Source organism: Cajanus cajan, chromosome 3 (assembly GCF_000230855.2).
Source record: "Cajanus cajan strain Asha chromosome 3, NIPB_CcT2T_4, whole genome shotgun sequence".
Taxonomy (NCBI): domain Eukaryota; kingdom Viridiplantae; phylum Streptophyta; class Magnoliopsida; order Fabales; family Fabaceae; genus Cajanus; species Cajanus cajan.
In genome coordinates this window covers 1531598-1557713 of record NC_138519.1, presented here as the reverse complement: position 1 = coordinate 1557713, position 26116 = coordinate 1531598, and the positions used below count along the sequence as shown (strand labels likewise).

Below are 26116 nucleotides of genomic sequence, written 5' to 3'. Positions count from 1 at the left end.
ACATGATGAGAAATTGCCAAACGGTCAAAATTGGACTGATGCATTATGGAATATTTCCTTTTTATGTATGACGGATGGACATGGACCCCATTCCAAAGAAGAAGACAAACGAATTTGGATTATCTCATTCTCATCCGTTAAGAACATGGCAATATAAAAATTATATATATAAGATCATTATTTGTATAAGTCCTATTAGTTTAATTTAATTTGCATCTTTCTCTTTAACAACATAATATTATCATATTTTTTACTAACACGAGAGAATCCTGATAAAAAAAGTTTACAGCAGTTTTGCTTCTGCCTGAACATTTACGTTGGAGAGCATAACATTTCTTTCTTACTGCTTAGAATATTACACCAGCAAATTGTGGTTAGAACTTAACGTCTCCCTCGACTAAGTTGGCAGACTAACTTGTGAGTTGTACAATAAGTTTGTTTTCTTAATTTTTGGTACAATAATCTCTTTTTTTTTTTTTTTTTTTTAAGTTTTTATTTAAGAATCAGCTCTACACATGACAGTTACGTCATTACACTCCTATAGTAAAAAGAATAAGGATCAATTGTTATTCTAATAACTCATAAAAATCTCTCATTAGAAATGACCTTACAAGTAAAGCAAGAGACCCTTATTGAAGCATTGCCGTAGCAGCCACCACGATTTCTAAGAATCATTGAGCAGTGGGATCATAGAGTGCATGATTAATTGATTACAAGCTTTTAGCCAATTCAACTTTCATTATGATTTGCGTGGTCATGTTAGTCTGATTTCTCCTAGACGAAAGTCATTATAGATATAGGCCAAACACTCCACATAACCGCATGAGCTTTGCAGTTTATATTTGATAATGATTATTCAAACAGTTAGTTAGCTTATCATCAGGACGAGTAAATATTCATGTTGTATTTTGTGTTTTGAATATCAAGTTTACTATACTATTTTTCTTCCGATATTTTATATACTTGACTATCAAGCTGTAGATACTAGATACACATCGTAATGTCCCATGGATTTTTTTTTTATCTATTAGAATTATAACGATAGCAGAAAAATTTATAGACAATTTTAGAACAGCAAAGTACATGACGCCTTGAGTTAAATTTAACAGACAACTCAAAATAAAAGAAATGATTATAGACAGATCTAACATCGAGAAGGCCTATCATAAGTTGGAGGAAGAGAAGGGCAATACTCATTCATGTTGGCATATGGCTTCAAGGTGTTATAGCCAGGAAGTTCCATCTTATATTCACCAAGAATCTGGCAGAATGGAAGCTGGTCATTCTCATTGTTGCACCAACTTGGTAGGCGTGTTTGGTTGTCCTCGAAAATTCTGAGCATGTATGCATCGCGAATCTGCAAATAACAAGACAGAAGCATTAGAAAAAGATATTATAATTCTGAAGGTGAAGGATCACACACATTTTACAGAGACATCATGACTTACAGTGAACTCAGTCACTTGGATGGAACTAGAAATTGAACCAAAAACTCCGGCCTCTTTATACATTGAAAGGATAAAGGCAACACAAGTTGTTGACTTCCCATCACTGTATACCCATTCATCTTGTTCTGGAATGGTGAGTAATTCATCGAAAGGTATCCCACGCTTCTCAGTTTCTACAATAATATCATGCAAATCCAAACCCTGAAGGCAAATAAAAATGAGAGATCCCATTACTAATGAACAAGGCAACTAGATTATAGTTCAGCAAAACATGCCACTCGAGTTTTGATGCTATCCTGAAACTTGATGAGCTGATATTTCAGTGGAATTTGGCCATGAGGAACTATTTAAACATTCAATTTCAGGAAGAGGAACACAAAAAGTTACAAGAAGTTTATTCAAACCAGCATGTCCTATTTATAATCGCAGACATACATCTCACCAAATAAATTTAAAAGGTTAATGAACATGAAAGATTTCACACGTGACCAAAATTTATCATAATACGAAAAAGTCTAGCATTATGTGAAGAAGTCCTCGTAGAACAATTTTGCATTCAATAAGCAAAATGAGTACTGAACAAAAACCAAGGCATGTAGAATTTGTATCTTGAATCTATTGAAATTATAGAACAGCAACAGAAACAAACTTTGAAGTCATTGACAAAACTAAATATCAGAAAATAAGTCCATTTCTGGTTTTGACGGAGTTGGGTTCCCATAAAGTAAAAGAAATCAAAGAAAGACTACTTTTCACTTCATTTGATTGGCGCAGAATTGACGGACTTTTAAGGCCAGTTATTTTATTTTTGTCAAAGAAATAAAGAAAAAGACTACATATAATTAGAGCAAATGGATACTCTTCATCCGACTGAAAGGTTAAACCAGCACCAAGACTTACCTGAGTCCCTAACCGCTTATTCAATGCTTCATTCCACATATTTGCAGAATAATCTGGCTGCAATCTAGTCCACATGGACATGACAGAAATTACCTGCACAGAAAACATGCCATTCAGAATCAGACTTCCATTGCACTCGAGGTCTAAGTCTAAACCTACAAGGACATTTTAATGTGATGCCATTTGAGATATACAGGGGCAAGGTAGAGATTTTTCTCTTCATGCACCGTAGGGTTCAGCATTGTATAAATACATGTAAGCAAGAACCTTTCTCTAGTAAAGGAAAAAGAAAACATGTATATATTACCACCAGAGTAGTAAGTGTAACATCATCAAAATATACAGTACTGTACTGGAAAAACAGCAGGTTTTCCAGACAACTTGCTGGTTCGATTGTACACTCACAAATTATGATACATTTATGATTTAACCACTAACTAACAAGGACAAGTTTACTACCAAGTGAGCATCAAGAGGTGGTGGGTAGTTGTCAGCTACAGTGTCAATCCAACTGAATATCATATTGTGATAACCATATGGCTTGCCAGACATGCTCCGAGCATACTCCCATGCTGCAGTGGTGTTAAATTTTGCACGTATTTCTGGATGCAGGGGAAGCAAGGCTATCTGTGGATTGGAACTATCTTTGAGGGACAATTCCCACCATTCTTCCCATGGAATAACAGCTATTATTTCTTCACCCTGCACAAAAGCATATCATGCTGTTATGATCAATTAAAATATCACTGAGCTGAATCGCCACCACCAACAAGACAACAATCATGAAACAATTACGAAATTCCAGTTCAACCAACATTACATGATTACATGTCCAATGTTATAAGAAAAAACAAAATTATAAAAATTGAATCAGTTTCATACCTTGTCATTCTCGTGCCCTGATTCACCAACCCATAAATTGCCGAATTCATCCTTCAAACAAACTGCTGTATGACCAGCAAATGCACCAGTCACCCACTTTTCTAGTGTCTCAAAACCTCCCCACCTACCCCGGATCTTGGACACGGCCAAGAAGTCTCCAGAATGAACATCCGCAGGATCTATATATGCACGCCAAGGCTGGCTCCGTTTCTCAAATGTAGCCCCCATGTGCTTCTTCAGGAAATCCAGGTTGGCTTTCTGACCCCAACCAGTGTTTGAGAACAAAGGCAAAACATCAATCAGAGAGACCAACGTTCCCAGCATCCCTGATGGCATAAGAAACACAGAAACCCCGTGCTGCTTCACCTGTTCCGTTCAGCAACACATTAAGAACTTTGAAACAGAATACATACAGAACTACTACTACTACTAATAATAATAATAAAATTACATATTCCAACTCTGCAGGGTCTTCCCAGGAGTCAAATTTGATGGTATGTTCTCGCGAAGTGAAGTAGTAGTCCCACGTAACCCTGTAAGGCGTAGCGAAAACGTAAAGATCCATGCAGGTCCAGCTATGTGCAGACTCTGTATTGAGATAGAGAACAGCACCCTGCAAAGATGGGTTGAGTTGAATTCTGGCGGTGTTATTGTAGAAGCATGCCCCTTTCCAGTGAATGGAGCCATTGGTGGGAGAGAGGGACCCAACGAAATAAGGAAGCAAGTCGACGGCACTGTGCAGGTTGTTCATGACCGGCCACGATATCCCACGTGGCAGCACCGGGAGCACGTCGTTTACTCTAAACGGCACCTTCATGCCATGCCCCTCTTTGCACCCCAACGCTAATGCCATCATCACCCATGCCACCACCACCTTAATTGGAGCCATGGAAAATGCACCTGATTGATTCATCGATTTAGGGCTTTGGCCTAAGGGATTATCTTCTTCAGGTGGGACCCACTGGGTATGGCATACGTGGAGAAAGAGAAACTCTTGGTCTTCGTTGACTCCAACCTTGACGGACTCTGCAATTTGATGTACCGTGCTGTCGGGGAAATCTAACTGTGTGAACACTAACCAATCAGATAATGACAACGCATTGAAGTTTGACGGTTATGAAACAACTAAATACTACGTGATTCTCCGGTGAGTTTGTTTTCAACGCTGGCTATTGGATACGTTTCTACCCTATTCCAAATCACTTGCCATGAAATGATTAATATATTCTTCGTGATTGTTAGTTGTTGATATAAGATAAAAATGTTTATGATAAGGAGACATTATTTTGATAGTGTAATAATACATGTATAATAAAATTGTACCTGCGGATACCCCTTCGGTCACGCAACAGGCCGAGAGGGGTACCCGAACCGAAGGAATATACCGTGTGGCACCCCCTCGGTCAGACGATAGGCCGAAGGGTCATACCATGAGGCGTAGGGGGCACCCCTTCGGTCAGGCAATAGGCCGAGAGGGGTGCCCAAGCCGAACACTTGAGGCCGAACACCTCTTCGGCCTCAGGGGAGGCCGAACACCTCTTCGGCCTCAGGGGAGGCCGAACACCCTTTCGGCCTCATACCTAGCCGAGGACTTCAACAAATCGGCCATCAAGGACGAGTCAAACGCCTCGGCATTGACCTAGGCCGAACACCCTCTCGGCCTCATGGGAGGCCGAACACCCTTTCGGCCTTACGCCTAGCCGAGGACTTCGACAAGTAGATCACAAACAACACGTGGCGAGTTAGATACTTATTATGCGCTGATTACCATGACAGATTAAGAGGAGATTAAGACTAATTCAAGGGTCACCCGTCTCCCAAGACTGAAGGCCCACCAGGCCCAATTGTGTCACTATAAATATACAGGTAGTACGACATAAATGGGGTACGTTACTATTCCACCAACATATTTATTGTTCCAAACCGAACACTGACTTGATCGTCGGAGTGCCTTTGCAGGTACCCTCCCCACACTCGGAGTTAGTAATTCGATCGGCACAGAAGACTCGGAAGGATACGAAGGCTGCTAAGGAGGAAGTAAGGAGACAAGTGTTCTTGTGACAGGAACATTTTGGCGCCCACCGTGGGGCCGAAGCTATAACGGTTTTCGACCCCGAAGTTGGAACGGTCTTCGACCCTGGAGCAAGATGGTACTTACGAGAAGTCAGCAAGAGAACGTAGCCACCGAGCACCCTTACGGGATGCCCCGAGGTACTCCCATACGGCGAACCGGTCAGAACGACGGAATGGAAGAATCATACGTGGACCGATCCCAGCAACCTAATCCCTCCTCGGCCCTCGAACAGTTAAGGGCCGAAATGATGGAACTCAGGAGGCTCCGAGAAAAGGACGCTCACGAGTTATCAGCTTTAAGAAGAGAGAACGCCGAGCTTAGGAGCGATAACCGGACGTGGCAGCCCACGCACGACGCGCAAAATCAGTCAACCCGGGAACACGGCGAATCCTCGGGATGGTACAAGGAAGTTAGTATTCCTCGGCCGTCTGGAGTGCCGACCACCGCAACGCAAGATCAACAAAGAAGGCAGGGAAGAACACCATTCACACCGGACATTGCCGGGTCTCGATTACCCGACAATTGGAAAAACTTAACCCTGGAGAAGTATGATGGAACCGCCGACCCTGAAGAGCACCTCGATGCATTCGTCACACAGGTCGGACTGTACACCGATGACGACGCAATCATGTGCAAAGTCTTTCCTACTTCTCTGAAAGGACCCGCACTCAATTGGTTCACTCGGCTTCCACCCGGGACGGTAGATTCTTTCACATCCCTATCTTCCCGCTTTGTGATACAGTTCGCTACAAGCCGACCTCATCAACTCACGTCCATTGCGTTGATCAATATCCGCCAAGAAAAGAAGGAGCCCCTCAGAGCCTTCATGGAAAGGTTCGGAAAGATGACTTTGTCCATTCGAAATCTAGATCCCGCGGTGGCCTTGCACCACCTCACCACAACGCTGCGACCAGGCCCATTCGTGAACAGCTTATGCAAAAAACCACCTAGAGACTTGGATGAGCTTCGACAGAGAGCCACGAAGTACATGCAGATGGAAGAGTTGGCCGAGTTCCGAAACCAGAACCGATCCGACTCCTTTCTAGGAAGGAAGGAAGTTGAGAAGGAACTCAACCCAAAACCACGCCCGAAGGACGTCCTCGACAGGGAAAGAGCCCACAGGGGGCCCCGGTATACGCAGTACACACCGCTCAACGCCACCAGAGCTAAGGTGTTAGAGCAGGCGCTAGCCACAGAAATCCTAGCAGTCCCACGTCGAGCCATGACTCCGCCCCACACGGATAAAACCAAGACATGCCATTTCCACAGGAACAGGGGACACACCACCGAAGAATGCACGGCTCTCCGAGACCGCATTGAGGACCTTGTCAAGTCTGGCCATCTACAGAACTTCACCCAGCTGTCGGGAAGGAAGAGATACCACAACTCTCGGGAAAGGAGAGGAAACAGTGATAGAACACCCCCAAGGCATCGATCTAGGGAAAGAAGCAGGACCCCCGAAAGAAGTGACCGGCAGCCTGAACGAAGTCAACCCAGGAGGGTGATAAATACAATTGCCGGAGGCTTCGCGGGAGGAGGAAGCACGTCCTCCGCCCGAAGAAGGCACTTGAGAGCTATCAAGTCGATAAATGCCGTGGGAAGAGCAACCATTCACATGCCTCCTATCACATTTACCGACCGAGACTTCAAAGGGGTAGACCCGATACAGGATGACCCAATGGTCATCAGTGTCGAAATCAACAATTGCGTGGTTAAGAAGACGTTGGTTGATCAAGGAAGCTCGGCAGACATCTTATATTGGAAAACATTCGAACAGCTCGGCATCCCCGAACAAGAACTAATACCTTATGGTGAGCCCTTAGTCGGATTTTCTGGTGAACGAGTGGATACCAGGGGAACAATCGACCTGTACACCTACTTTGGGGACGACCACCATAGGCGGAGAATCAAAGTCCGATATGTGGTTGTGCACGCCAACACTTCATACAACATTTTGTTAGGCCGGCCATCCTTAAACAAACTCCGGGCCATCGTTTCCACACCTCACTTAGCCATGAAATTTCCCTCGGAAGAGGGAGCGATCATCACCCTCCACGCAGACCAGAAGACGGCGCGAGAGTGTTACTTTGCAAGTTTAAAAGTTCCACCGACGCCGAGTTCTTCCCGAGATGTTAATGTCATCGGAGACACTAGCCAGCGAGACCTAGTCGATGATTTGGAGTTGGACCCGAGAGTGGCAGACGAGGGCAGGGTCGAGCCGATTGAAACAACAATTCCTTTTCAACTCGGGACGAAAGAGGGACAGGTCACATTCCTGAGCTCCCAACTATCCGAAACGGATGCATGTAAGATCAAACAAGTCCTGGTACAGTACGCTGATTTGTTCGCTTGGACTGCCGCCGATATGCCGGGAATTGATCCCAGTTTCCATTGCCATCGGCTATCTGTGTGTAAGGACGCCAAGCCCGTTGCCCAGAAGAAGAGGAAAGTGGGTGGAGAAAGAGCCCGAGCAGTCAAAGAGGAGACAACCAAGTTGTTACAAGCAGGTTTCATCCGGGAGGTCAGGTATTCCACCTGGCTGGCCAACATAGTAATGGTCAAGAAGTCAAACGGCAAGTGGCGGATGTGCACTGACTATACCGACCTCAATAAGGCATGTCCTAAAGACGCATACCCTCTCCCTCACATCGACGCACTAGTCGATGGCGCGGCCGGCCACTTTAGACTAAGCTTCCTGGACGCTTATTCCGGGTATAATCAGATACCCATGTATCCCCCGGACGAAGCCAAAACCGCGTTCATCACTGATTCAGCGAACTATTGTTACAAGGTAATGCCATTCGGCTTAAAAAAACGCGGGGGCAACCTATCAAAGGCTCATGGACAAGATTTTCCGTAACCAGATTGGGACAAGTCTGGAAGTGTACGTAGACGATATGGTGATCAAATCTGCCTCAGGACCCGACCACCTCCGAGACCTACGTTCCATCTTTGACGAAGTACGACGCCATCACATGCGACTGAATCCGGCTAAGTGCACGTTCGGAGTGGCGGGGGGAAAGTTTTTAGGTTTTATGTTGTCACAAAGGGGGATAGAGGCGAACCCTGACAAGTGTCAGGCTATCATCAGCATGAGGAGTCCGATTAATGTCAAAGAAGTACAACGCTTGGCAGGACGAATAGCTTCATTGGCTCGGTTCCTGCCTTGCATGGCAGATAAATCACGACCCATTATGTCCCTTCTAAAGAAAGCCACCAAGTTCAAGTGGACCGACGAGTGCGAATCAGCCTTTAACAGCTTCAAGGCGATACTCGCTACCCCGCCGTTGTTGGTTAAGCCCGACCCCCAGCTGGACATGATCATGTATATATCAGTGTCCGACAGGGCCATCAGCACCGTCTTGGTGCAAGAAAAATCGGAGCAGATGCCGATTTATTTCATCAGCCGAGTACTGCAAGATGCCGAAGTCAGATACCAACACCTTGAGAAAACGGTCCTCGCCCTCGTCCACACCTCTCGACGCCTCAGACACTACTTTCAAAGTCATCGTATGCTCGTCCGAACTGACACTCCCATAACCAAGGTTCTGCGAAAGCCCGAATTAGCAGGACGAATGGTCTCCTGGTCCGTCGAATTGTCACAGTTCGACATCCGATTCGAACCACGAGGGCCCATAAAAGCGCAGAGCTTGGCTGATTTCTTGAACGAATTCACGTTGACGGCGACCCCCGACGCACAACTTTGGACCTTACATGTAGATGGATCGTCGAACCAACAAGGCAGTGGAGCGGGTATCATCTTAGAGGGACCGGGTCACGTAGTTGTCGAGCAGTCACTTCGTTTCGGTTTCAAAGCGTCCAATAACCAGGCTGAATATGAAGCTCTTTTGGCAGGTCTACGACTGGCAAAAGACTTGGGCATCTCAAAATTACAATGTTGGAGTGACTCACAAGTAGTAATAGGGCAGGTTAGCGGCGCCTTCCAGATCAAAGAGCCGACCCTACTGTTATACTCTCATGCGTTCAATAAACTGAAGGCCGATTTCGAAGATGTTCAAGTCAAGCATACGCCTCGGGAACTCAACGTAAGAGCTGATCAATTGGCCAGGCTAGCCAGCAGCAAGAAAGTCAGCCACTTACGAAGTGTGATACAACAGGATTTGCCAAAACCCAGCATCGCCAAACCAGAGTGCTTACAGGTCCAGCCTGAAAGCCCTGACTGGATGACAGGAATAAAGGGGTACTTAACAGCCGGAATATTACCTGATGACCCATTGGAGGCAAAAAAGATGAGGATTACGGCGGCACGATATACCCTGATCGCGGGGGACTTATACAAAAGAGGGTTCTCGACCCCCCTGTTGAAATGTTTAACACCGGACCAGGCGCACTATGTGCTGCGAGAAATTCATGAAGGCGTATGTGGAACTCATTCGGGAGGCCGAACCCTAGCAGCCAAGGTTCTCCGAGCAGGGTACTATTGGCCAACCTTGGTGGCGGACTGTTCGAATTTCATCCAACAATGCAAGCCCTGCCAACAGTACGGACATTTAAATCATCAACCCCCCGAGGGGTTACACTCCATCTCCACCCCTTGGCCGTTCTCCATCTGGGGTATGGACATTCTGGGACCATTTCCACCTGCAAAAGGCCAAGTCAAGTTCCTCGTTGTAGCCGTCGACCACTTCACAAAATGGATCGAAGCGGAGGCATTGGCCACCATCACAGCCAGCAACATACAAAAATTCTTTTGGAAAAGCGTTATTACCCGGTTTGGGATCCCGTACGCCTTGATCACGGACAACGGACTGCAATTCACCGATCGACGTTTCAATGAATTTTTGAACGGATTAGGAATCAAGCACCGAATGACCTCGGTGGAGCACCCCCAGTCCAATGGTCAGGCCGAGGCAGCAAATAAGGTTATCCTTAAAGAGTTGAAACGACGTCTCGGACAGGCTAAAGGAACATGGCCAGACCAGCTACCAGAAATCTTGTGGGCATACCGATGCACGCCTCAGAGTTCAACCAAGGAGACCCCCTTTCGGCTAACCTACGGCACAGATGCAATGATACCCGTTGAGATAGGAGAGCCTTCTCTCAGGCGAACACAATTTAACGAGGGTAGCAACAGGGAAAATCTCAATATTGAGATGGACTTGGTAGACGAAGCTCGAGAGCAAGCATTGGTGAACATGGAGGCCTGTAGAACCAGGTTGTCAAAGAGAATTCGAACCAAGGTAAAACCGAGGGAGTTTCAAGCCGGGGACCTCGTGTGGCGAGTTACCGGTGAAGCAAGGAAGGACAAAGCTCAGGGCAAACTCGCACCTAACTGGGACGGCCCTTTTCGCATAGTGCATAACTTAAAGAACGGTGCCTACAAGTTAGAAGAACTCTCGGGAAAGGCTATTCCCCGAACGTGGAACGCAACGCACTTAAAGCATTATTTTAGTTAACGGATTGTAATTGTTTCGGTGTACTCTTTTCCCTCCTCAGGTTTTACCCTCTTATAAAAATGTGAAGGAGGTTTTTCTGGGAAAGGTTTTTAACGAGGCACCATATCAAATGAAACAAGCCCCTTCTGAATCATTTATCCGTCCAATTTAATTACAAGAGATAAAACAATTCCCTCCCGAGCAACCCGCTCGGCCAAGGTTGAAAACTTAATTCCCTCCCGAGTCATTCACTCGGCCAAGGTTGAAAATTTGATTCCCTCCCGAGTCATTCACTCGGCCAAGGTTGAAAACTTAATTCCCTCCCGAGTCATTCACTCGGCCAAGGTTGAAAATTTGATTCCCTCCCGAGTCATTCACTCGGCCAAGGTTGAAAACTTAATTCCCTCCCGAGTCATTCACTCGGCCAAGGTTGAAAATTTGATTCCCTCCCGAGTCATTCACTCGGCCAAGGTTGAAAACTTAATTCCCTCCCGAGTCATTCACTCGGCCAAGGTTGAAAACGTGATTCCCTCCCGAGTCATTCACTCGGTCAAGGTCGGAAACTTAATTCCCTCCCGAGTCATTCACTCGGCCAAGGTTGAAAACGTGATTCCCTCCCGAGTCATTCACTCGGTCAAGGTCGGAAACTTAATTCCTTCCCGAGTCATTCACTCGGCCAAGGTTGAAAATTTGATTCCCTCCCGAGTCACTCGCTCGGCCAAGATTAAAAACTTGATTCTCTCCCGAGGAGCCTCACTCGGCCAATGTTGAAATCTTATATTAATTTGAAGCAGTCTCGTTCGCTCCAAGGTATACCTCACCCGATTGAAGTAAATCCTATTAGAAAGGTATCCGTGCGAAATCTCCATATAAATACACAAGAGTAAAGGGGAATCATGAATAGGAACTAAAATTTCATTCAAGTTAAAAATGGCACTAACGGCCGGGGGGGTACAATCAGAATTGGCTCGTTCGGTCAAACGAATCAAAAGAAACAAAAAAGTATACCCTACCCCTATACATCATCAACAAAACAGATGTATCAAAATATGGCAGCCAAAAGCCAACTAGTCGGCATTTGTTGTCTGCTCGGTATCATCGTCGTCGTCATTCAGAGTCGTCCCAGGATCTTCGACCGGGGCCGATCGAGGGGGGGCTGCATTGTCCGGCTCAACGTCATCCGGCGCCTCGGCGTAGTCCATGAATTCCCCCTGGAAAAAGTCCTTGCTCAATTCAAAAGAAAAACCAGGGGGAAAATCACCGAAATGGGTTGCCTGCCGAACGGCATGCCAAAAGCCCTCCTCGTGCTCTTTCACGATCTTGCCCTCGCACTCGGCACGGAAGGCAGTCATAACAACTTCAGCCTCAACCTTCGCCTGTTGCTCCCGAACAATGGCCTCTTCGGCCTCCCGAACCCTCGCTTCCTCGGCCGCCACGGCCCGATCCTCCATCTCTGCAAGGGCTTCCTTTAAGCGGGCAACCTCAGCATCGGACGCGGCCTTCTCATTAGAAAGTACTTCTTGCGCCGACAGGGATTGCTGAAGGGCCGCCTGCGTCTCCTCCAAACTCTTTTGAAGGTTGTGCAGATCACCCATCGGCTCCAAGGCCATCTTCCTAAAAATGGCCGTTGCCCTAACATGCAACTCACAGGCCATAGCCCACCGTGCCGAGGGAGACGCCGCGTCAAGCATCGTGTGACCCTGCGCCGATAGCAAATCCGACGACATCATCCTCGCCGGCCGGATCTCTTCCGACAAAAAGTCTTTGGCCACAATGGCTGAAGGGACCGCCAAATCTGACGAAGATCCTTCCACCCTGCGCTGCTTCGGCCGCGGAACTTCTGGCCCGGTTGTGTCAACCCTTCTCTTCCCTTTGTACTTCCTCTTCCTGTTCTTTGGGTCCGGAAGAGCAGTCGTAGGGGGCGTCGGTTGAGGAGCCTCCATCACTTGAGGCTGGGAATCAATCGCGACACTGCGATGATCTTCAGCCGAGAACCCAGCCGGAGCCCTGCTCCTCATTAATTGCCGGTATGACAAGCCCAAACCTTGCTGCGCCATCCAACCTGCAAAAACACACCAAGTCACAAATCAACCTCACAAGCACGATCCAAGATAAGTAAAACAACACATACCCTCTAGCTCAAAACGGGGCCGAGGTGATTTGGGAAGCAGCACCAGAAATCTAGAAGGGATACACTTCGGCAATCCCTTAAGAACACTTAAGGCCGACAATTCATCCTCGGTCATCATATCCTCGGGGAAGTCATCGTACTTCCGAGGCTGACGAGTCCAATAAAAAGGAAAAAGGGACTTCCCATCGGCATCGTAAAAATAATTTCTGCCGGCAACAGGGTCTATGATCACCTTCACAAACCCTGACTTGAAGCCCTTAAAGGACGATGTAAAGGGTGTCAACAGCGGTCGGTCGGGGTTCCGAATCAGAGACAACCACTTCACCGTCTTATTTGACGGACGCGTACAAAAGAAATGCAAAAACAAACCTACAGACGGTTCTACGTAATGGTATTTACATAACACCCGGAACGCTTGTATATAAGCCCACGCATTCGGGTGCAACTGGGTCGGAGCTACGTTTAAAACACGAAGAACCCCCATCTGAAAATCATCAAACGGAAGCGACATCCCTAACTCCCGAAAGAAACATTCGTACATATAAAAGAAATCACCCTGATTTTCCCGCTTCGCAAGGAAAACCAAATCGAGCTCCCCAGGGCCTTCAGCTCGGCATCGTCGAAGCATGATCGGATAAGGGTCCCAGCCTTCCCATCGGCCCAACGTGCAAAGGCTGAGAAGGCGTATCACGGCGGCCCTCTCATGAAAACGGGAGAAGTAGGCCGCCACTTCACCATCAACCCAGTCGTACCCAGGAACCTCACAGGGAGGAAATTTTTGCCTATAATCACCGGGACTCATTTCGGCATCGGGCAGTTCCGACCCAGAAGAACTCCCCGCTTCTACACTACTTTCGGGGACGGACTCATTAAGACCCCTAATTGTCTCCACTTCGGCATTAAACGCCAACATCTCGGCATCCGGATTTTGGGCCGATCCCCCCTCGCTGGCCGAAGACCCTGACGACAATGCAACACCTTCGGTGGCCATTATCACTAAGACCAAAAATATAAAACCAACCTTTTAGAGTGTTCGGCTCAGAGAAGAAAAGCTCGAAGTGATGAAGGGAAAGCACAAGGAAAAGAGTCCCACCTCAACACCTTATATATAATCCGATCACGGCAACCCAAGAGTCTCAACATGAATGCACCTGCACGCCAAACGACACAACCCCAAAACACGAAACCCTAAGGCGGCGGTGGCATGCCACTGTCCAATCGACGCGACTCCCGAAAATGCACGACCCCCCATATTGTAAACCCTAAATATCACCGAACCTCTCTCATCTAAAACCCCTTCGTCTTTCATCCTCGGGCTTGGGGGGGTAGTGTACCTGCGGATACCCCTTCGGTCACGCAACAGGCCGAGAGGGGTACCCGAACCGAAGGAATATACCGTGTGGCACCCCCTCGGTCAGACGATAGGCCGAAGGGTCATACCATGAGGCGTAGGGGGCACCCCTTCGGTCAGGCAATAGGCCGAGAGGGGTGCCCAAGCCGAACACTTGAGGCCGAACACCTCTTCGGCCTCAGGGGAGGCCGAACACCTCTTCGGCCTCAGGGGAGGCCGAACACCCTTTCGGCCTCATACCTAGCCGAGGACTTCAACAAATCGGCCATCAAGGACGAGTCAAACGCCTCGGCATTGACCTAGGCCGAACACCCTCTCGGCCTCATGGGAGGCCGAACACCCTTTCGGCCTTACGCCTAGCCGAGGACTTCGACAAGTAGATCACAAACAACACGTGGCGAGTTAGATACTTATTATGCGCTGATTACCATGACAGATTAAGAGGAGATTAAGACTAATTCAAGGGTCACCCGTCTCCCAAGACTGAAGGCCCACCAGGCCCAATTGTGTCACTATAAATATACAGGTAGTACGACATAAATGGGGTACGTTACTATTCCACCAACATATTTATTGTTCCAAACCGAACACTGACTTGATCGTCGGAGTGCCTTTGCAGGTACCCTCCCCACACTCGGAGTTAGTAATTCGATCGGCACAGAAGACTCGGAAGGATACGAAGGCTGCTAAGGAGGAAGTAAGGAGACAAGTGTTCTTGTGACAGGAACAAAAATTGTATAACTTACATAAAAAATCAAAAACATAATTAAGGTTTATCCTAAATATATTATTTAGTTTAAATAGATTTTATATTAATGTTAGTTATAAATTTAATTCAAATCTTTAAAAATTAATGATTATGTCTTATAATTATCAACATAGAAATTTTAATTTATTACTCATAATTAGAATTGGTGGTAGTATTTATTAATGATAAAAAGATGTAAACATAGAAAGTAACATTGTACACATTCATTTATACATGGATTATTACTCCTCTTGATATTTCGTTTTCTCAAAAGGAACAAAGAGTATAGATAACGTATGTATACTATATTGGGTGAGTTGCAAGCAAAATAACCAATATCACACCATTATATGCTGACACTTCAGAAAAAATAAATATCAAATATATGGTGACACTTAATTAGAAATTGGGAAAGAATTCTAAAATTGTTGTAATACACTTCCTCGCATTATAGGGTGATACTTTTTGAATATTGAAATAAATGGAACACTCCATTAATTAACACTAATAATTTATGTTTATTTCTCTCTTCTTAACACACATATCATCTATTATATTAATTATTTATCTTTCAAAGTGTAGATGTTTCTTGAGTGTTAAAAAAAAACTCTCATTTTGTAAGTTTTCAACATTTAAGATTTTTTTTATATGTAGGATGGCAATAACAAATTTAGAATTTAAAATTTTATACATATTATTAAATTCTTTACTACTAAACTGAAGTTAGTGGTTACATTAAACAATGTAAAATGTTAATGATTTATTAGCAGTGGTTACATTAAACAATAATGTTAATTATTTATTAGCACATATATGCGAGCTTAGAAAATTCTAGCTCAGACAATATTAATTTGTGGCCAATGAATTATGCGTGTTTCCTTATGTGGAGAGTATTTAATATTGGATTTGAGTGCATGCAACAATGTCTAACTTAAATCAAATACAACAACCCTAAGGGAATATCTTCGTCTTCTTCTTTTTGAAAGAACTAAGGGAATGTCTAGCACTAACAAGAAATAATATTTTGAATATAGTGACCCCATAAGTTTGTCAAATTTTTCTTCTTAGGGCATAGTAGACGTCCACGACACGACTTTCTTTTTCTTTCTTACAGCCTATTCAATATTGGTGATTGTTAGTTTTGATTAAATGTATTAGTTTGGTATGTGAAGTTTTGGATGTAGGCAATTAAGGAAAAATGAACTTTTTTTGGTTTTCGCTTGAGTGATTTCATGGATGTAGTTTCTCATTCCAAGACAAATTTTGTTGGCTAAAATTAATGAAGTTGCAGATGTTTTCACTATTGGTAAATTATTTGTTGGCACCGGAATTAGTTGATCGATTTTGTGAAAATGTGAGCAACAATTATAGTTAACCCGTGTTAAATTTGTGGTCCCTATATTTGGTTGTTCGCTTTATTGCATTAAATTATTTTATTTTGGTTAAGTGATTCTTTTTGCCAGCACATATATGACACACATTAATTAATTAAATTAAAAAATCAATTAAATCTTGTTTTGTTTGTTTTCTTATTATGACAAATATTAAGGAGAAAAACTTGGGCATTTTGGAAAGAAAAAAATTGGTTACTAATTCCTCCTTTTTCCACTTAATTGGATGATTGGATCCAAAACCATTAACAAATTATTGTTATTATTAGAATTACCTATGCTTGTTATTGAAGTTATGTTTCGGTCTCATCATTATTATATCAATTTTCTATGTTTGGATATACTTTGTTTTACTTTTCCTTCGAAGTTTCACTTGAGTAAAACTAATACTTCTTGTGCAAGCACCTTATTAATTAGGCTTCTTTCCCACCATAAGTTTTTTTTGTCCATTAAATTAAAGACGAATTTTATTAATAGTATTGCAATTACTATTAATTTAACAAATTTTTACACACAACAAAAATTGAACATAAATTTTTTGCTAAATAAATAATTATTCATTCTCATAACGTGTCAAAACATGGTGCCTAATCATTGTATCAATCCATCAAGTTTAATGAGCTTAATTATAATATTTAATTAGAAAAATAATAAATCATCCAATTGAGACCATAACAAGTGTTACTAGTTTTTCTTACAGTAATATATTTTTTTAGCCACAGATTTTGGTCACTAATGGATATTTAATTTAAAATTTAAATCAAAATTATTCTTTGTTCAATGTAACCGATTATATCACATACCACTCAATTAATAATTGTATCAACTAGCGAGCTATAAAATTCAACATTTTAGTAGACAAAAAGAATGAATTGAAATTATTCCTTGAATTTACATCAATATATCTTAATTAAGTATTTAAGTTTATAATGTCCTCTTTTTTTTTTTTTTGGTAACATAACAATGTCCTCTAGATGTTATGAAAAAGCAAATTAGTACACCTAATATATAAATTAGTTAAAAGACAATACAAAAAGGATGCAGGCCACAAAAGGTCCAAAAAAATGAACCACGGACTCCTAAAAGTGGCCCAAAATATCTACTTTTCTGTATGGTATTATGATGGTATTTTTTTTGGAAAAGAAAAGGTATTGAGAACAAAATTCTCGAATATGATGAATACATCCAAAGTCCATTACCTTAAGAAATATGTTGATTATGTTCGTTTGACCAAAAATTGTTTGCAACCCACAAAGTTGTTCTAGTTCAATAACTGTGCCACAAATAAACCAAAAAATGGAAAGGGATCTTAATGTTTTTCTTTAATCTTTTGGTCAGGGTTCTCACTATTGTTTCTCTTGCTCGTACTAATGAAAATAGGGATTATGTTAGTGACTTTCATGCTTGTGTTGACAAAGGTATGTATGAGTTGGGTTGACCCAATATAGTACTATGTTTTTATATAGCCATAAAAATGGTTAAGAATGAGGTAAATTTTAAATGGTAATTTGGATAAAAATGTTGTTCATGGGTGTTAAAAACACGAATTGATTTGAATTCTTGATGCATTGCACTTTCTTAGAGAATTTTCTATCAAGTTGTCATAAAGGACATATCCGTAGACTCTTATGCAAGTCCCCAAGATCTTCCAAGTGTTAGCGTAAGAATGCAAAAATAATAAGTTTTTAATCCAAAAAAGAGAGAATAAAGAAAGTAGTGCTCAATACTACTAACTATCACTAATTCTCACTCTAGATGGGATACCAACTATTGTGACTATAATTGGCCGAAATAATTAAAATCAATTAATTTTTAAATGTTTGATAATTAAAATTAATTAAAACTACAACAATCGAGTTATAATATCTCATTAAAACCTATAATTAATAAAATAATTATTTTGAATTTATATTTAAATTTAAAATAATTTCATGAATTTAATTAACCTTTTAAAATATTTTAAAATATACAACAATCTCTTACATATTTCAAAAGGTTTAGAAAGACATTATGGATTCTCATATAAGATTTAATGCATCAAATTTGGTGTAACAAGCTATTGAATTGGACCTAAATTGATAAAACTTGACACACTATGTAATGAGGGTAACAAGCTATTAAACCCAAAACACTTGACCTGTATCATAGGTAAACAAATCACCATACATCCTATAATCCTTATTGTTATCACTATGTTGCACTTTCAAATTATACAATATTTGTGAGTGTTTTAAAGATCTCGTTAAGATCCCATACAGGCAATTCCACTTGATACTCGTAGGTGATTTCATCAAGTATATATTACAAATTATATACCACTCATAAGATATATGAAAATCATTAAAATATTTATATGATGTTGTCTTAAACTTCAAAAATATGTGTTTTTTTTAATAAATGAGTCGTATTTCTTTTTATTTCTTTCCCTTTTAATCTCAAAATCTAAAAAGTAGATTTTAGTGACTCCAAATAAAAATGAGATTAGACAAGCTCAAAAAATTATTGGTATATATAGTTACATGTATGACTTTCTTAATTGCACCAACCATTTTTTGTAAGGGTATTCTATCTTATTTTTACTATACTTTTTTATTTATGAATATAATTCACACAATATTTTTAAATTGATAGTTAATGACTAATTTATACTTATTGATATAGATTAGTGTAAGTTAAAAAAATTATGATGTTTATTGAGTTATATTAGGTTTGTTTGTTTAAAATAAAAATATATATAAACAAAAATGTGATTTTTAAAAAGTAATATTTTAAAAATTAGTAAGAGTTTCTTCTTAAAGAAAATAAATTATACTATTTTTTTCTTAAAAACAGTCTAGACAAATACATAAACTTTTTATATTAAAAAGACTTTTTTTAGTTGAAATAAACGCACCATTATATATTACTTGCTTTCCACGATCTTCATTCATTTTCTCGAACTAATTATTCCGTATTTTTACACCATTTTTCCGTTTTTTTTTTATATCATTTAGTTTTCTTGTTTCTTTCTAACATTAATGATTAAAACAGAAAACTTGGACACTGAATAATTTATATATATATATATATATATATATATATATATATATATATATATAGGGTGCATATCAAGTGAGAGAAATTTATTATGAGAGGGTGAGAGGGTTAAAATATAACCCTTAGATTAATCAAGTGAGAAAATTTGGGATTTAATCAAATGAGAGAAAATTAATTTAAGGGTTATAACCCTCTCATAATAAATTCCTCTCACTCCCTATATATATATATATATATATATATAGGTTTCCTCTCCTTTACATACGCATTTTAATTTTTAAGACATTTTTATCGGTATAATTATATCTACTTCAAATTTCTCTCTCTCAACTGCAAAGTACAAATCACTTACTATATATTTTATTATTTTTATTTTAGTTTTATTTTAAATAAATGCGTAAAGACACTGAGTGTCTGTTTTCTCTTAGTCTATAAAGGCAAAGTATTTTTAATGTATCTTTTCATTTTAAATATGAAACTGATCATCCGTTTATTCTCAGAATTTTCTTCTCTTTATTGTGATTATGAACTTTTTAGTTTTAAAAATGTTTTAGTAAAGAAAAGATGCTGAAACGTCTCTTACCTTATGAAAAGAAAGTTGAAACATGTCAATTAAAAAAAACAAAAGTGAAATAAGAGGTAAATATATTTAATATTCTTTTGAATGAAGTTGATCGTGCATAATATTCTTGTCGATAAATTTTCGCTTAATTTGATCATTTCAGGAAAGAAAAAAAAAGGGGGTTTGGCCTTTTTCCTTAATAGCGAAATATTTCTTATAAAACTTATAAACAACATATATTTTCAACAATTTCATTTTAAAAGGTCATTTAGGAGGTCCAATGATATTTATGATCCTACTAAACATCGTTATTCCCATAATATTATAGCATATCTTTGAATTATACTTTCAGAGTCATGTATCTCTTTTAGTGTTTGAAAAGATGATGCTCCCAATTTTTGCTTTCATATTTTACTTCACATAAGCATAGCATGCTTTGATTACCTGTTTGGTAAAGCAAGATCCAAAGCTTAAATTATATTGCTATTGTACAACCAAATAATAAATAAAAAATACTACAGATCACAATCAAATTTGTAAAAGAAGATTCCAAAATCTGAAATGAGCAAATAAAATATACCAGCTATACGGTGAATTGACTGAATTCCTCTTATTTCTTTCTAAGGCCCTTTACAAAAGGCAAACACTGATTGTTATAATATAGCTCAAGAGTCCAAGGTTCTTTGAATATTTGAACCTCATTCAATTCTATGTCGGATCTAATCTAAACAACTTATATGGTTGGAATAATGCATCCAATATAGTGAATTTGAATATATATGAAAATGTGAGCTCTCAAAAAAAAAAGAAAGGAAAATGTTATGATACTAACGCTTAAGTAAGGTCAGGGGTTCGAATATACTGCCTTGTGTATGCAGTCGCGTTAAATTTTGGGGTCAGCTATCCCACCCTTTGAGGTGCCTCCAACGTAGCGAGGAAATTAGTCACTGCTATCGGCGGTAGATACTTCAGGAACGAACAAAAAATAAATAAAGGTTGAACTTAGTAATAAATTATATGTGATTTTAGGAAGCATTAAGTTTAAATTTTTAAAATTAAGTCATGGTTTAGTCTCACATAAAAAAATGAGAAATATTACACTTTTTGTTAGATAATCAATAAAAAATTTTCAATCATTAATAAAGAGTTAGGAACAAAGAGTCATAAATAAATATGTGTGAACAAAGAGTTTTAAAAGAATAATTATGAAGAAAGAATCTTTCACATAAATGAAACGTCATTCTATCTTTATATATAAGGAGTCTTGTGATGAGATTAGTCACCTAGTGCATGAGAGGGAGTCACCACCCATTCAGAGAGGAAAAGGAGGGGGCACTACCTAATGAGAGAAAGAAGGTTACCACCCAATGTGAAAACACTAGTGCAAAAATTGGATTTAAAATCAGAATTTTAAGATCGGTTATAAGGTAATCGATCTTAAAAGTGACGCGGTGACAATTTTATAAATAATATGAACACTTTTAAGATCGGTTAAAATTTAACCGATCTTAAAAGTACTTTTAAGATCGGTTATAAAATAACCGATCTTAAAAGGTATGTCTAACATAACTTTTAAGATCGGTTACAAAAGAACCGATCTTAGAAGTTGTATCAGACAAATAATCGATTTTAAAAGTATCGTCAAAAACCTTTTATATTTCCCTCCATTCTCATTCTCTTTAATCTTTCCTTCCATTCAGTTTTTTACTCTCTCGCGCTCTCATTTTCTAAAGTCTCCAATAAGGTAAATTTCATTCTTGTTTTTGTTTTCGTCTTCTCATGCTCTTCTTGTGTCTCTTTTCGTTTTCTCATGCTCTTCTCTTGTCTCTATTTTCGTTGTAGGTTCATTTTTTGAGCAAATTACGAAACTGGAACGGGTCGTCCTCCTAGCAGAACGACCCGTCCTCCTTATAGAACGGGACGTTCTCCTTGTATAACAGCCTGTTCTGCTAGGAGAACGGGCCGTTCTTCAGGGAGAACGACCCGTACTCATTTAAAAAAACTTGGAACGGCTCGCTTCGGATTTGGAACGGCCCGTTCCAGATTAATTTTTTTTGCAACCCAGAATTTTAAGATCGATTATAAAATAACCGATCTTAAAATTTAACTTTTAAAATCGGTTATTTAACTAATTTTAAAAGTCTAACTTTCAAAATCGACTCTTTTAAAATCAGTTACGGAACCGATTTTAAAAGTTAAAAATAACTGATTTTAAAAGCCTTTTTTCCACTAGTGAAAGGAATGTTTTTGTAATGAGAGGGTTTAAAGTTTGCCCAGAAAAACTTGTAATGTATTTGAATGAATGAATATCTGTTGAGATATTCTCATGAACGTATGCAAGAGGTGTTGAATCACGTTAAACTTGTATCTTCATTATTTTATATTTATGTTATATTTGTCTATGTCCATATACTTCGATCTTCATTGTGCAAGAAGGGAAATTTTCCCCAATAGTGATATTAGAGCATATGTTACGAGTGGTGACTAGTCATATGAGGAGATTTGAAGCTTGATGAAGTTGATGGTGGATTATCTCAGTCCTTGTGTCGAAAGTCTTCTTAACAAAGAGTCAAGTGGTGTCAAAACAAAAGATAATTTCTAAAAATGGATCTTTAGAAATTTTAATTGAGAGGGGGATTATTGACAATTAATCAATCCAAAAATTTTCAATTATAAATAAAGAGTCATAAGTAAAAAGTCATAAACAAATATATGTAAACAAAGAGACATTTAATATCTTAAAGGAGAATCGTCATTTCTTTTACGTGAGGGCAAATTAAAATCAATTAATATCTTTAAGTAAGAAAAATATCTTCCTGAAACAATTGCTTCTATAATCTTTTTCTATATATAATTTTTTATATGTAACCATGTATGAATCCACTATCTGATCTTATTCATACTACTTTAATCCATGTCACAATATAAATCATAATAATTTTAGGAAAAGAAAAGGTTTATCTTCATTTCATTTGATCCAACAACTTATATATATTTATATATATATATATATATATACTTCAAAGTATAAGTTGGTATGTCTAATTAATGCTTTTATTAAGTGGAACACATGACTGATAATGAGAATAACGAGTACAATCAATACGCAGGTGTACTCGGGTCAATCACTACAGTATATCTGTTTCCTCAAAGTGAAAGACTTACTATATATCATTATTATATAATTACTTTTTCTTTCTTTATCTCATATTATATTATTTATCATATTTACACTACAATAAAATAATTTTTTAGTGGTATTTAATATGATTTTTAGTGATAATAAAAATTGTTATAAAATCTTTTAACAGCAATTCCTAATTAGCTATTGTATGCAGTATCGTTAAAATATTTAACGGTCATTATTTTATATGCTAGTAAAGACCTTTATAATGATCGGCAAAAATGTACTCTCTCCATTTTTTATTCATAGTCGTTTAAGGTTTTGCACGAGACTTAAGGAAATGATTAATATTTTAGTTTTCAAAAATATTTATTACTTACTTTCCTATTCTACCCTCTATTTTTTTATAGTATTTCATTGGAAACATATTGCCCTTTTAAATGTAAAATTAACTTTTCATAGGTAGTTGGAGAAAAAATAGGTAGACATTAGAAATAAATAGACATATTGTTCAGTAAACATGCATTAATTATCAAGAGTAAAAATGAGAAAAAAAAATTAATAAGTCATTGATTTTAGTAAAATGACAATGAAAAAAAACGACAAATTCTGACAAAACGACTATGAATAAAAAACGAAGGGAGTAAAACTTTTTGTGGCATTTTTTATTGACATTTAATATCTTTTGTTATTTCCACTAAAAGTTTAAGAAATAATTCATAATGCTCTTTTATTATCTTATTTTTAGTCGACGTGAGACTTATAAGATGAAGGTTGTCTTCTACTTATATATTCTTTAATTTTCTTATTTTTTTACTTAACACTATTGAGTTTATTAATAATGAGTAATCTAGTATCAACTTAGAATAGTAAATTATAGGTTAAACTCAATCCTACAAAACAAACTTGTAAGGTGAGAGTTATCATCTACTTATATACTCTTTAATTATCTTATTTCTAGTTGATGTGAGACTTAAGTTTTTTCCAATAAATATTGTCGTTAATAATAAATTTTGGTATGATGTTAATATATTTTTAATGACCATTATATATTAGTTATTAATATTTTTATTAAATAATAAAATAGAGGTAATCAATTTATTACTGTTAAATAATTGTCAGTAATAATAAGTTTTGTTGTAGTGTTTTTATTAGTTCTTTCTTTTATATTATATTATTACTTTTTTTTTTCCTTCTATTTATACAGCTAAAAAATGAAGTATACGTTAATGATTTTCCCAAATTGAAAGACACTGTCAGATTTATAGCTGTATCATGACTATTAATTAGATTACTGTCTAAGTTAAAAGAATCTTGCAAAATAGGCATGTATATATGAAAGAAGTGGGAAAAAGATCCCTGATTAGACTTGCCACGGTCTAAAGACTTAAAATTTCCACGAGCTAAAGTCAAAAAGCATTCCAAAAAAGTTTAAAGATCTTAAATTGAGAATGGCTATTTACTGGTTTGGTCCCATCTGCCTAAGATTTGTTTGGGAGTTGGCATATGCATATATATCTCCAATAATTTTCTCCCACTAACGTGTTGCTTATGGATAGATTATCTTTGAATAAAATTGCACTCGTTAATAATTGATTCACATTGTACATATAGCAATATTATGGGAGATTTGAAAAAGAGAGTTTCTTCTCTCTGTAGTCCCTATCATTTAAATTGTTCCCGTGAGACAAGATAAGAATTAAGATAGGGCGCGTGAAAATTAAAAAATAAAATAAGATCGATGATGATAAGATTGTAAAATGAAAATGAGAAAAGCGATGATAGATGGAAAGTGGAGACAATCTTAATCATGTTTGGGTGAATAGTTACATGTATGTTTATTTGAGAACATGATGCATATTCCAAGGACACAATGTGGAAGTAAATATTTGCTTCCGGCCGACTAGCTCTCAACATCGAAAACAAATATTAAAAGTTATGTTAGACTTTTCATGTGAATTGAAATAGATACTTTATGTCAATTTTGAACAGTCATATATCTTCGTGATACAGAATGTCCAAACAATTTTAAATAGATAAATTCTTAATACAAGATGTATGTCTTTAATGTCAACTGTTAATACTTGTCTTAATATGGGTTTTAATGTGGTGTTTTAACATCTTGAACGCTTAGATGTTATGTTAGGTGTAATTTTATTCAATATAGAATGTTTATTTTTTAAATTTAGTGTTATTAAACTTGATATAAAATGGGACATACATTTTATGTTAAGTGTGACCTTACTCGACATAAAAATTACATATTTTATGTTGAGTGAGGTTATATCCAATATAAAATGCTATTTTTATGTTTTTCTATTTTTAATTATTCCCAACCTATATACAAAAAGTATAGTTTAGATAGTTTAATATAGTATGAGGTTGACCAATTTAACATAATCCTATATTATAATATATATATATATAATTTATGATAAGCTAAAGTAAAGCATAAACGATAATAATATATATGATAAACTTTTAATCAATTGACATTATCTTAAAGTTAAAATTGACGATATTAATTATCTAGAATCAAGGTCATGAATAATTTAATCTTCATACATATAATGTAAAATAACTACAAATGATTAAAATAGAGTAAACAAGTGCATAAATAATAAAACAAAGAAGTGTTCATAGAAATTCTAAACACCAAGTTACCTATGTAATTTGGTTGACTTCCAACTCTTCATCAGTGAATGGAGTCGAATTTTTAAATATTTACAAATTAAAAATTGAGATAAATTAACTATTAGTCGAGAAATAAATAATAAAATAACAAGTAAATTGATTTAGATGTGTATTATTTCTCCATGAATCCATAATATTGTCGAGGATTGAATATGTTTTTAATTTTTGAACTTTTGTAAAAAAATTTAGTCCTTGAACATTTTTTTCATACTAATTTTAGTTCCTAAACTTTGGTTAATTTTCACTTTTAGTCCTTGAACTTTTTCTTCCATTAACATTTTGGTTTTTAGTGTAAAAAATTTTGTTCATAGAGAAAAACTTCAAGAAGTAAAATCAAATAAAATTTATTAAGGGATTGAAAACAAAAATTGGCAAAAGT

The 26116-nt window shown here is 38.4% G+C and overlaps 2 protein-coding genes across 2 annotated transcripts; one reads left to right on the top strand and one right to left on the bottom strand.

Annotated features, from left to right (window-relative positions):
* Positions 1-1001: 1001 nt before the first annotated feature.
* On the bottom strand, positions 1002-4334 carry LOC109790283 (uncharacterized). The gene is made up of 6 exons (XM_020349401.3): positions 3682-4334; positions 3231-3596; positions 2808-3050; positions 2349-2441; positions 1449-1649; positions 1002-1357 (listed from the first exon to the last, which is right to left on the bottom strand). Exons 1-6 carry the CDS (start codon positions 4141-4143, stop codon positions 1145-1147), a joined length of 1578 nt encoding a protein of 525 aa, XP_020204990.1. The 5' UTR covers positions 4144-4334; the 3' UTR covers positions 1002-1144.
* A 1142-nt stretch (positions 4335-5476) lies between these two features.
* On the top strand, positions 5477-8164 carry LOC145955945 (uncharacterized). Its single transcript, XM_083071492.1, has one exon. It carries the CDS (start codon positions 5477-5479, stop codon positions 8162-8164), a length of 2688 nt encoding a protein of 895 aa, XP_082927618.1.
* Positions 8165-26116: the final 17952 nt, after the last annotated feature.

What these genes read in the sequence shown, in the direction of transcription:
- LOC109790283 (XM_020349401.3), bottom strand. Translation starts at nt 4,143, where the DNA reads ATGAATCAATCAGGTGCATTTTCCATGGCTCCAATTAAGGTGGTGGTG. An exon ending in ACCCTGCAGAGTTGGAATAT is followed by an intron (nt 3,597 to 3,681) that starts GTAATTTTATTA and finishes TGAACGGAACAG; the next exon opens with GTGAAGCAGCACGGGGTTTC. An exon ending in ATAAGCGGTTAGGGACTCAG is followed by an intron (nt 1,650 to 2,348) that starts GTAAGTCTTGGT and finishes ATTTGCCTTCAG; the next exon opens with GGTTTGGATTTGCATGATAT.
- LOC145955945 (XM_083071492.1), top strand. Translation starts at nt 5,477, where the DNA reads ATGGAAGAATCATACGTGGACCGATCCCAGCAACCTAATCCCTCCTCG.